At 40.2% G+C, this 13,377-nt stretch overlaps 1 protein-coding gene across 1 annotated transcript in view; it reads right to left on the bottom strand.

Annotated features, from left to right (window-relative positions):
• Positions 1-5,813: 5,813 nt before the first annotated feature.
• mpp2b (MAGUK p55 scaffold protein 2b) overlaps positions 5,814-13,377 on the bottom strand; it is a 36,215-nt gene continuing 28,651 nt past the window's right edge. Inside the window, exons 6-12 of the mRNA XM_008289805.1 lie at positions 11,588-11,719; positions 11,374-11,476; positions 10,246-10,314; positions 9,977-10,138; positions 9,143-9,345; positions 8,658-8,786; positions 5,814-7,435 (exon numbers count right to left, since the gene is read on the bottom strand). Coding sequence (XP_008288027.1) covers positions 7,259-7,435; positions 8,658-8,786; positions 9,143-9,345; positions 9,977-10,138; positions 10,246-10,314; positions 11,374-11,476; positions 11,588-11,719 — 975 coding nt within the window. The 3' untranslated portion in view covers positions 5,814-7,258. The remainder of the gene's footprint in view (positions 7,436-8,657; positions 8,787-9,142; positions 9,346-9,976; positions 10,139-10,245; positions 10,315-11,373; positions 11,477-11,587; positions 11,720-13,377) is intronic.

Below are 13,377 nucleotides of genomic sequence, written 5' to 3'. Positions count from 1 at the left end.
TATATCTGCGTAAAGACAATCCGTTCCTGGTTCATCGATTTGAAGATATGAGGAGATAAAGAGAAACCTTTGAACTTTACATGAGTAAATGTATTGCAGAACCATAAGAGTAGCCTGCATGATGAACATAAAAGTAGAGCTACATTCTCAACGCGTCTCCTTCTTGTCTTGAATTTTACTCAGGAGAGAAAATAGAGATATGGACGGTGAAGAGCTGTAAGTATTTGCTTCTGTTCTCAGCATGTCAAGAATAGTTTGAAGCCTCACTTCACGGATGCTGCACATGTGACTGAGCTGTGCTTTATTTCAGCGGTTTTATGTTGATGTTGTTTTTACTGCTGCTACTGTGGATATACGTCCTCCGTACACCACGAGGAGGAGCACGGGACAGGGAGGAAGAAATGGACATTAATGAAACAAATTCCCAGCCTTCTCACAGAGCACCTCCCATGGACTCTACAAGAAATGTCAGCCCACCTCCTCCATACATCCATACATGGTACAACAACTTGTGCATCTTACATATTCATGAATCCCATTTTATGATGAGGAAGTTATTTATGGTTGGTTTGGTGTTGTTGTTGTTTTGTTTTTTTTTGTTTTTTTTTTATTCAACAGAGCTTGGAAATGCAAAAGAATGAGTTTGGTTGCTGATTATCACTAACTAAACTGGACGACCTGTCCTCCTTGTAATTAACCGTTTCCTCTTTTCCAGTTTGAAGCACCGTCCTACCCCGGCCCACCATCCCCATACACAGACCCTCCAGCTGACTCAGAGCAACCTTGATCCTCCTCATCAGCCTCTTCCTCCACTTCAAACACTGCCTGAACATGCTGTGCTCTACGTTAAAGGGCAGATTTATGGGATCCAGTTTGGGTCAGTTGGATTCATACATGTAAAATGTTTATTTATTTATTTTTTTTACCTTTATTTCACATACAGGTCACAGTAACTTTTAGTACAGCTGTATGGTCATAAGTTTCATTTGGGACATATATGCTTAATCTACCTGTAAATAGTTCACAATGTGGCAGAAGATGCTTTATTTTACTGATACAGTCCAGTTAAAACTCCACTAAATGCACCGACATGCACAGAATGTATTTTTGAGACCCGTGGCATACAAGTATGTTTGATGTTTGAGTAATTGAAACGCATTGAACAGTTTATGTTATTTTCAAAATAAAGTCATTTATACTCACAAATAAAATGAATGTATGTGTCATGTATTAATGTAAATTTAATAATGTCGAGTCTGGTTTTGTGAAAAGTAGAAAGATGGAGGATGGGATGTTATGCCAGTTTGTGAAGTCAATTCATTAAGTCTTGTTTTTTTTTGCACACTTTCTTGAACTGCAGATTTTTTTTCTTAAATAATACAACCGCATATGTTACATTAATCTACACTCAGTAACTGTGAGTGAAAGCATGTTTTTAGATTTTTTTTTTTGCAAATTTATTGAAAATCTAAATCTAAAATCTCTCATTTACAGAAAGCCTTCATATGATTTGTGCTTTGAACTCAGGGTACGTCTTTTTGTGTCCATCTGAGTTTAATTCAGTTTGAGATCTTTCATAGAGTTCATTATACAAAATCTTGACTTAGGAGACTGTTTCCACATGTTGGCGATACCTGTAATAGATAAAGCTTCATACTGGCTTGATCATACTTTATGTTGTTTTCTGAGTTCTGATCCTATTTATTTTATACATTAAACAAAGTTAGCAATATTAAACTACAACTCTGCTCCCTGATCACCTCCTTTGACTTGATACAAGTCAGACGTACAAAGAACGATTTTAATTTTTTTTTGCCTTACTCATAGCCAACAGAAGTATAGTACAGTGGAAAAGCCCAAACCTGCCTTCTGACACATCCTGACTAACCAATTTAGTGTCTCTTCTGTCGCTAGAAGCAATGAAATGTGCATTGAGAGGTTTATTTTCTAACTTCTATAAAAGATGGCAGCCTGTTAATTTATTGGTACATACACTTTTTCTGGCCCCCATCTAAATCTCAATACGTCAAGTTAGCACCTTGAAAATCCCTCTTCCTACATATTCTAAATTCATTTGCTTTGTGTGTGTTTGTTTTATTGACTCTGTGAAGTTTTTGAATGTGTTTACTTTCTTATCTCTCTCTTTCTTTTAAATGAGTTGTGTATTGGTGGGTGGTATTGTTTTATTTCTTCCTTTCAACATAACTAAGAAGAAAGGGAAAAGTTTTTAGCACATGTAGCTGTGCTTTGTATTTGACATTTGCATAATGCCAGTTTCCAATAAATAATATGTGAATAAATATTATTAAGATGTCTAGAATTTGATTCCAGAAAAGTATATGTTAGATTTAATCGTCCATGCTGTCTGTCAGTGCAGATTGATGAGTAAAACCGTCTTTTTTTTCCTTTCAAAAAAAAGAAAAAAATATAATAGAGTGTGCAAAAAGTCAATGGTTCTGAATACCATTTGAAACAATTATACGCTGTTAGCAGAAACAGAATAGTAATCTAATAGCTGACGTGTGAGAAGTGTTGATATTGATGGTTTGCTGTAGTAAACTATGAGTTCAATAAATTTCTGATTGATTTTGTAGCACGTGTACAAGAAAATATGCAAGACACAGCGCACACCTCTGAGTCCAGTGTCCCTGTGCCTTTAAACAACACAACGATGCTGTAAAAGCTCTTCATGCTGTGTACTCCCCTAAGTGACACATTATCCTTTGACAGCGACCCGCAGGTGAAGACACTTTGTGCATATTTGGGATTTTTAAAGAAGGTAAGACTCATCTCATCGTGATATAATGATCCAGCTATCATGTCATTCTCTCAGATTGTGTGTTCTCTTAGTGTGTTTGATGTTATTGTGATTTGCATTCAGCTCACTTTTACCTACAGCTGTAACGAGCAACGCTTTTATAGGATGAAGGTCCAGCTCTTAAAACTCCAAGCACCATAAAGTCAGACTGTTCGACACGCTACTTTTTTTTTTATTCTGCCAAGAAATGGACGAAATCTCAATTTAAAAACGACGGCATTGTGAGTGAAACGCCACAGGGCCGCTTCGATGGGACAGTTTGTACTCAAAGTCTCGTATAAGTGTTCCAGTGAGTTCACATAAACTGAGATGTAAAGTCTGCGCCCTTATCGCGTCGTGTGACATTAAGTCACACCCATCCATTTATATGTTTAAACTTTGGTTCTGAAATTGCTTCTTATCTGTTTTTCTGTTGTTAAATTTTACAGTGATTGCTGTGTTAAATCTGTCAGTGTAAATGTTGGCTGAGTTTAATACTAATTTAAACTTGCATTAGATTTGAGGAAGGAATACAGATTGCAGATGCAGATTGTACTTCTTTATCACACTGTCAATGAAAGTCCTTATTGAACATAATTGTATTGTTGATTTCAGGCAGCACAGAAAGTCAGAAAAACCTCCTCTGCTGGTTGCACTGTTAAAACTAAATTCTTTTTTCTTTTGTCTCTCAGTAATGCCAGCAAGTTGACACAATTCCAGTGATGACTTCGGTAGGAACTATCTTTCAATATGTGTAAGTTATCACATTAAGTTAAGAATCAATCTCTCAGTGCAGGAAAGGGAATTGTTGCAGTTAAAGTTTAAAAATGTGTTTTCAGATTTCCTCTGGTGGTGGTTTCCATAGCTGTCATACTCCTCTGCTTCTACGTTAAAGCAAAAAAGAACAGAGGATCATATGACGTGAGCATGCCAGCGCGAGGTAACAATGCGTCTTCAGCATCCCGCACAATGTCTTCACCAGAGGATCGGACAGAAGTGAACACAGTTTATGACAGATTTCCTCCTCGCTACAGCACTGTGGATCTTCCACCACCATACCACCTGGTGCGTGAGCACTTTTTGTTTTCTTTGGATCACTTTGCAAACAGATGTGCACACAGATCTAAGCTCTCTGTCCAATATTCAGAAAACCTGCTGGCCCTGTTTTATGCAGCAGCATCTTTCATTTAGGATGTGTTGTTCTGAATTAGCCTTTAATGACAGACACAAAGTCCTCCCCACCCATATGGGGCTTGAAAAAACCTGATTATGGGACTAAGTGGAATACAATACTTCAATGAACAACTTAAAAAAAAAAAAAAAAATAAACTCTTGTTGAAATAACAAAGTTGTGGAAATATGCTTAATCAGCGTCATGCCTAGATGGTTGAGCAATACCACATCATCAGTTGTTCAGATGTAGTTAAAAAAATGGCAGGAAAAGTCTTTCTCTTCTTTGTTTCCAAGCAAAATTGGGGGGAAAAAAGTTTCAGGTCCAGTTTTTTTTTTTTTTTTTTCTTTTACCAATTTCCTTCTTTATTTTTTTTTTTAAACCAAAACAGAAGCCACATGACTCTTTTGTGCTCTGAATCTAAACTGTTTCAATTATTATTATTTATTCATTATTATTTTTGAAGAGAAAACAAATAGACTGCATAATTTAATTTTTCCTTAAAATAATAATAATTATTTAAAAAAACATGTTGTATTTTTGGTTTTGATTTCCAAACAAGAAACTACCCATGAACAAAAAGGGATTGTGTTTGATTAGTATTTCACTTGTGACATCTGCAAAAGGATTTTCTATTTGTGGCTTTAAAACAAAGAGTAAAATTAGGATTCTTTGGTGTTTAAATTACAAAGGAATTATGGACTATCTGATGATAGCCAGACCCCAGACTTCAGTGAGGAATTTGATATTACTCTCATGTTTGTTTGACAAATACGAAGCTATTGCCAGCAGTCAGTTAGCTTAGCATAGTATTTGCATAACTAACCTTTTCCTCATCTACAGTCAACTGGCATTTTTGGCCACTACAACTGAGATTATTTTTTCCTTTACAAACTCCAGTTTGTGTGTATCCATGTGCAAACTTAAAACAGTGAGACTGAGAAACAGTGACTTTAGATCTTAATTGGTAATATTGATGATACACCTAAAACAATGCTAGCTAGCTCCCTCGCTAACATATCAAACAGAAGCGATTCGCATGAGTGTCATGACTTTTGGCAAGAGCAGGATTATGGTTAAGTTTTATCAAAAAAGAAAAATATTGGGGTTATTATTTATTCATTTTCCAGCATTTCACAAGAAGCTTAACATGAAGACAAAGCTTGACTCCGCACCACTGGCTGTTCTGTGGTAACGCATGCTCTGCAACATGTGCTGCAGACAGGGCTTAAGAATATTGTAAATAATGGAGGTACAGTCGGTTTACTGGAAAAACTATTTGATGACACAATTTGAATCACTCCAAGCAGTTAAGTTGTTATATCAGCATATATTGAACATATACCATTATACCACAAGCCAACAACTCTATGATAGATCAAAATCGACCTATCACAATGAATTGGCCGGGTTAAATAAAGTTAATTATTTAGTTTCACTTTCTGCAGGATTTGAAATATACACAATAAAACACTGTGTAATAACAGTGTGTGCAATTTAACTTTGAACTTTATTTTCATGCAGTTTGACCCCAAGTTGACGGGTGTCTGGCCAGGCGGCCCACCGCCGGCCTACGAGATGTATCCAATAACGCTGCCTCTGGCACCTCACTACTGGTCGACGGCTGCAGCATCTCGACAGCCGACCCCGCCCTCCTCACCCACTAACCACAACCACCCACGTCTTGTGAGGTCGCACAGGGCATCCTCCACCTAAACTCCATGTGAAGTGTCAACGCAGGTGCCTTGTCTATTTAAAACAAAAATAGTATTGCATTTTATTTAATGTAATGTTGTGATTTTAATGTACTAATTATTAATATTAACTGTAGTCAGTGAAGCAACGTTCTGCACAATTTCCATTTTTAATACATTTTTATATGAACATCAAAACTACAGTGTAGTTGTCCGACTGCATCTACAAACCGGCAGAGTCATCAAAGCACCAAGTGTTTCTCTATGTTATACTATACACTCTTTATTACAATACAGTACTTACAGGTTGAAGGGAAAAATAAAATAAATATTAAATAAGTTGCCAGAATTATTTTTTTTCTATTTTCTAAGAAGGAACATGTACAGTGACAGAAGTGAAATGTTCCATGATGAAAAAATAGAGTGTTTCCTTGGCTTTTGAACCATGTTAAGGCAAAAGTAAGCATGAATTAGAAGCCACTGATAAATATTTTTTACTGTTTGTACATCAAAAACCAAAACAAAAAAAGTACTTTCACCAACTGTCCGACCGGTAATGTTTAGTTATATAATGTTTGCCTTCATTATACAATCGGTGCATACTGTAGGCTACTTCTTCAGGTATTTTTCTTTCTTGTTTTTTTTTTTTTGAAATAGGGTTTAAGTGTTTTTGATGCTACAAATACAACTCCAAGAGAATTAAGCAGTCAGTAGTCCGACACTGTGATCCACTGGCCGGATCTTTTCACTGTCAAACAGACCAGAGCTTCACCAGCAACGGGACAGCAAATGCTCAACATAAAGAAAGGAAATAAAACAAACCGAGACAAATGCAAAACGTCTCAGCAAGAATGTCTTCCACTGCTCTCACTTTGTTTCTGTATATATATATATATGTATATATCGCCATGTGTGCACATTAGAGTGTGTGTCAATAGATGTATTGCATGTATATTTAAGATTATCTATTGCTGTTCAGTTTTCAGATTTGTGGAGACGTACAAGATTAAGCACATTTCTGAACACATACAATCATACTGTGTGATCAAATGGTAAAAGATAGAGAATTTGATACAAATATGACATTTGGTATCTTTCCTCAACCAGTCTGTCCTACCAATCCCATGTAAACATTACACTACATAAAGTATTTAAGATTTGTAAAGGCTAAAAAGTTTAATGTCCTTCAAGGAAAAAACCTCCAACAGAGCACTGTTACTTGCAAAACATATGCGTTACTCTATATCCACGTTTATGATAACACACACACACACACACACGCTCACACTCACTCACACTATTGCACTAAACCTCATAATCAACTCTAAATCCTTCTCAACAAACATCAATAGAATTATTCCGGGTTCTGACAAATTAAATACAGCTTGACATTAGGCTCAACGGAGGAACACTAAGTTTGTACAAAACTGCTCTACATGAGGCTGGTCATTTGCACTGAATCATGATGCTCGGCTCCTTCACTACACACATCCACCGCCAACGGCTCTACGGAAACAGCGCTCTCTGGAGCCGCCAATGTGAAATCGTCCTTCCACCTTCCACCTGCGACCCTGGCACCTGAGCTCGAGGTGGCTTTCAGAAGACCCAGCTGACAGGCACCCACTGCTGCTCCGTTGACAGTTTCTCCAGCGCCAACCGTAGACTTCGGAACGCCGCTTCGAGGCCGTCGTTCACAATGCAAAGGTCAAAGTAATGTCCGTAGGCTCTCTTAATGCGCTCGCTCTCGTCCACCGTCCTCTTTAGTTCAGAGTCCTGCGGAGAAAAGTGGTTGAGTTTCAGTCTTTGAAGAGACAAATAGTTACAAAATAATGCAACGAGCTACCAGTCAATTGGATGGAGGAGCAGACTAAACAGTGAAACTGGTAGGAAACTGAAATCGAATCCATCCATCCATCCATCCATAGATCCATTATCTATCCACCGCTTAATCTTCACTAGGGTCGGCTGGAGTCTATCCCAGCTGACTCAGGGTGAAGGCAGGGGACACCCTGGACAGGTCACCAGTCTATCACAGGGCTACACTTAGAGACAGACAACCAAGCACACTCACATTCACACCTACGGACAATTTAGAATCACCAATTAACCTCAATATGTTTTGGAATGTGGGAGGAAGCCGGAGAACCCGGAGAGAACCCACGCTGCACGGGGAGAGCATGAGCATGCAAACTCCACGCAGAAAGATCCGGGGCATCCTAACCGGGAAGCGAAGCGAGGATCTTGTACCTGTGAGGCGACAGTGCTAACCACCGAGCCACCTTGCAGCCCTGAAATCGAATCCATTAACATTCCTCTACGCAGAGCAAATAGGAGCAGGTATTCCCTCTGCTAATACACCTGAGATTGTTATTTCATGCATTTCTAAAACTGGCCCCAAAGGACATATAAAGTTTTGAATTTTTGCCTCTATTTTCAAAGATCGTGGACAGAAAGACCAAATGGGGAGAATAACACACAACCCAACATTTTTTTTGTGAAAAATGTCAGTATAACTATTTCAGGGTGCAGCAAGTGAAATGTTAAGTTTCAGCTGATTCTAAAGTTTGTGCTACTGACGTTTAAAGTCCCTGAATGACCAAAGTATGTTTCTCATGACTAAATGTGAGCTTTATATGATAAGTTCTAAAAAAAAAAGAAGAAGACGAAAAAGACATCCTTAGATATAATCAAAAGATACAAACAAGAGTGTAACGCTTAGAAACGGAGCTAATCGGCTTCATCAGGAAGCTGTGGTTGCAATTTAATCTCCTCTGATTGAAAGTATGAGGAAACATCTGCTTAAATGTCATCACATTTTGTTTCAAGCGTTGCTAAATCGTGAAAGATGCACCAAAGAAAGTGACGTCATCCGTTTGCTACATCGTCCACATAAAACCAATGCGAAGAACACGGAAAAAAGACAAGCAGACGCAGTGATTTATAACATGTTAAATAAGATTCTAATGGTCTGAGCAGAGAATGAATGAGAACGCACCGTTAATTGTTTGGTGACCACTCCTGACTCAATCGCTGACCTATTCATGGCTTTGAGGACCTCAAAGTCCGGCGCTTCAATGAACACAACATAGGGCAGGAATTCAGACGTCTGCAGGACTTTCAGAGCCTTCAGAGAGAAACAGTGAAGATGAGTCACAACGGCTGCATCACTAACAGGCTGCTCAGCTCAAACACAAATGCAATAAAAAAGATAAGAATGTAGTTAAAGTGTAACTGCAGCGTCTTCCTCTAACTTATTTAATGCGTGTCAACAAGATTAGCTGCTTCCAGCGTCTTGCTGATCACTAAGCGATGCTTCTAGATTAATAGTGAAGATGTGCTCGGCCTGAAAATGCGTCAGTTGTGCATAACTGATTTTATACTTGAGTCATGTACATTGAGAAAACACGACAAGAATCGACAGGCAACAAGCAGAGTCAAGAGATAAAAGGGGGGAAAAGCAAACATAGACGCTCAGTCTACCTGTGGGTTGACATCCAGGATGCAGATCTTTCCTGTTTCTATCACCTCGTGTATGGAGTTGATCTTGGTGCCGTACAGGTTCCCGTCATACTCGCCGTGCTCCAAGAAACGGCCATTTTTGATGTCACACTCCATTTCATTGCGAGTCATGAAGGAGTACATCTGGCCGTCCCTCTCATCCACCTTTGGTTTTCTGGAAGTGACTGTGTGATGAAGATTGATACCAGCACAGAGATGGGTCCATTTTAAACTGCTGCCACAAATATCACACCACAGGATAAAGTTCTCTGAGGAAATTTAAAAGCCAATGTCACTTCAACACTTTGGTATAGTTTAGTTGTTTGCATTGTGTGAACACTGACACTGGCTTGTAGAAATATGTTAAAATGCAGGGTTAAGGCTCAATGTTTGAGAAATTAAAGAAATTAAAAAATGAGAAAACAACATAACACAGAAAGACATTATTTTAAGTGAAAATCAGCACATAAAATGACATCATCAGCATACTGTGCAACAAATGCATAAAATAGAGCTTGTGTTGATAACGATCTAATAATTGGATATTTGCCAACTATTAAATAATCTTCCACTATTATGATAACTGATCAATGTGTCTGATTATGTCTTAAGACAAAAAGTCTCAATTCTATCTTCCTAAATTTTAACATTTTCTGTTTTTTTTCCTCGTCTGATGGTAAACTGTATATCTGTATGATGTCGACAAAACAAGACATTAGAGAAAACACACTGATATTTCACAAACCAATTGATCAAGCAAATAATCTACATATTAATTGACAATGAGGAAAATCCTGAGTGTCAGTGTCAGCTCACAGGGGATGGTGGTGCCGTAGCGTTGGGGATCCGACACCAGCAGCTTGTTCTTCAGACTCCGACGGCCGACACCTTGCGCTCCAATCAGAACCAGCGTCTTCCTCCTGAAGGGCGGGACTTTGGCAACCTCCTCATAGATCCGCAACTCGTGCCGATCAAACTCTAGCAAGTCATTAGACACATTAGCGTAAAAAATAAGTTCAAAAAAATGAAAGGTGAATCTTTTCCAAAGCAAAATGCAACATTTGAGGTTTTGTTTTTTTTTTAACCTGCATTCTTGGTGGTGAGATACATCATCTTTTTTTTCTTCTTGCCACCCATCCCTGCACACAGAGGACCTGAGACGGACACACAAAGCACAATCAGACCTCCAACCCCCAACACTTATCTCTGTCAGCCACTCCGACAAAGGCCCTGTTACAATGATATACTATGAAGGTGAAATCTCCGCCAGGTCATAAATTCCAAACGGGTTGTAGGGAGACTCCACCATTAGATGGCACTGTGCACCAATACTGATCAGTCTGTGCGGCCAGTCCTCTGCCAGGGAACACCTGTGACTAGGCGATCTGCTGACCGTCTGTTCGGTACGGCAGAATATTTGGCCATGGGGGAGAGAGCCATATATGGAGGGACATGCATGGAAACATGTACAAATGTACATGTAGATGTAAAAATTCAGCTCTCTAAGCTGTGACAACAAATAATTGTGACTTTGGCGTTAAAGAGTGCTAATTATTAACATTTCATCTGAACTGAATACATCACCATTATCAGACCTCACCATCCAGAAGATTCAAATGTTTAATTCTAAACATGCTCTCAGTTGGCATCACAGGGTGCTGGCAGACAGATGTGTCCTTGCCCGGCTCCAAGGGCAGTACAGTTGGGCTGTCATCTTCCTCTCCTCCACAAGTGAAGGGCATGCGGCTGGCTATGACTCACCACCTGTTTTGTTGCTGCTCAGGACTCTGTACGGAGCAGATAAATCTAAAGAAACAGCCTGTTTTCACTCCACGCCTCCTAAGAGGAGAGATCATTATTGATCAGGTTTTTATTTACGGCTGTCTTATCACCACTCCTCAATCAAGGCTCCTTCTCGGGGAGGGTAGTTTGTGAATGTCAGCCCCTGCAGCTTAATAACGAGCAGATTGGATCAGGCCGCCTGAGTCACCCCCGATGCTCATTACCAGTTCTTCGGCGCTCCCTGACAGAGGAGCAAACTGGAGAGGGGAGAGGAGGGCGAGCGGCCGGCGCCAGATGAAATGCTCGTATGATATGGAGAGGAACAGATGTTGTCTTTGTTGCCAGGGTGTTTGTGCAGCGAGGAGTCTGTGTCAAATCTGCATAATGAGAGGCGCTTCTCTTGCTCGGCTGCGTGCGGCTAAGAGGTGTACCTGTGGTAGCGAGCTCCAGATCTCTCTTCACAAACGCTTTCCTCTTCTCCTCGAGGAGCTGACTTGGAATTAGACCTGCACTGCCTCCCTCTATGTGACAGGCCTGCGAGGGGAGAAAAACACATGCAGAAAAGAAAAAAAAAAGAAGTGAACAAGCTAACAAGCCAGTGGAGAAAAAGTCTCCAGTTAAGAATATGCTGGTAGCTGCACGGACCTGCCACCAGTTGAGGTCCTCCTGGTTAAAGATCTGCAGAATATCACCACTGCTGAAGCTCAGTCCTGCCTCCTTGCAGGGGATCAGGTTATCGTGGGACGGGTCGTAATCAAAGTGACACTTCACGAAGGCCTAAGATGCGGAAAAAGAGGCAACACATCAGCAAGAAGCTGGACAGGATGATACAATTTTAGCAGCAAAAGCCGGCTTTGTAAGACGGTACAAAGCATACTTTTGATGCTTCTGGCGTGGTATGTGTGAACTGTGGTGGATGGATTGGGTGAGTAAGTGTCCATCAGTGTGAAACAGCCTTGTCCACTTAAAGCCTACTCCATCTCACGGCTCACTTTTCCCGACGTCTCAGGGCTACAGGATTCAGCTCATAAACCGAACCATCTATCCCAACCCCCACTGACAGGACAAGGAGTCTGAGAGACAGACAGGGAGAAAGAGTGAGAGAGACAGAAAGAGAAATAAAGAGAGAGAGAGAGAGAGAGATGGAGAGAGAGAGAGCCAAAATCTGTAGCCATGGCAACCATTCCCTCCCCCCCCTGTACTTGACGTCGTTTTTTTTCCCTCTCCTACTGAACTGATGCATGAACATTAAAAAAAAAAAAAGCCTGCCAGCCTTTACTGTACTGTACTGTGTGTATATGTGTGTGTGTTCAATCCCCTGCGAGGGTTTCGATGGACACACAACAAGCTCACTCGGACACACAATCGCGGCGTCCTTTAGCCAAAGCGAGCTGTCAGTTGAGTTTCGTCACCACGCGACGGCCCGAGCTCGAGGCCTGGAACGCAGACAGCTGGATTACATTAACAAGAGAACTTTTGGGAAACAAACTCTCATCATCGCTCAAACTCCTCACACAGTGCATCCTCCTACGCAGCTCTTAACAGCACGACCGATCATTCTTTAACATCTCAGACAGACAGCCACTGTCAGGTGGATTTGGAGCACATACTGCGGAAAAAGCAAAACTAAACCCTTTCACAAAGCAAAGGTCTAAAGAGGATGTATTGGTGGAATGCACTCTCACGCAAACGTCTCGTGACTCCTATGCCATGACTCACAACACTTTCTTTTCAGGGAGCAGCCCGAAGAAAAAGAAGCTTGACGAGTTTTCTCAGATAAAGGCAGTTTTACGGAACTTCTGCCAGATTGGATGCTGCCCTCTGTATCTACACTTTCTACCAGGGAAGCGGAAAAGAAACAGCTGTAAACAGGATTTTTACAACGACTACATCACTACTGTTTTACAACCTCCCTTCTTTTATTTTATCTCAAGGATTTCACTGCTCCCCCCACAGGCTGAGGAGACTCTCTGACCTCAGGCAGATGGGAATTCCATTAGTTTTACAAGAGTTGAGTCAAAAACAAGTGTCGTAAAATTCAGACTTGATGATGTGGCTTGAGATAAAGTAGGCAAAAAGTTAACCAAATGCATTACAGTTTATCCGATGGGGAGCACAGCAGTATATCAGTTTATTCTGGCAATCCATCCAGTAGTTATCGACAAGGTGCTCAAAACCATAAATGTCACCGTACAGCAAAGATAGAAGAAATCCTGTGAGCACGATAGTACCAAATATCAGTTCAGGTCAACTTTCTCTTTTTTTATCATCTCAGTCATATACGAACTGCAGAGTACGATGAAATTTAGTGTCTGCAGGAACCATGGTGTGATATATAAACAGATTAAAATATGCAGAGATAAAGTGCAAACAACATAAAATGCAAGTAGATGGGAGAAAGTGCAGCAATCAGAATCAGTGCCAGTATTACTATT

The sequence above is a fragment of the Stegastes partitus genome, unplaced genomic scaffold (assembly GCF_000690725.1).
Source record: "Stegastes partitus isolate 25-593 unplaced genomic scaffold, Stegastes_partitus-1.0.2 Scaffold637, whole genome shotgun sequence".
Lineage (NCBI taxonomy): Eukaryota > Metazoa > Chordata > Actinopteri > Pomacentridae > Stegastes > Stegastes partitus.
Note: the sequence above shows the minus strand (reverse complement) of the source record. Positions and strands in the feature narration are given on the sequence as shown.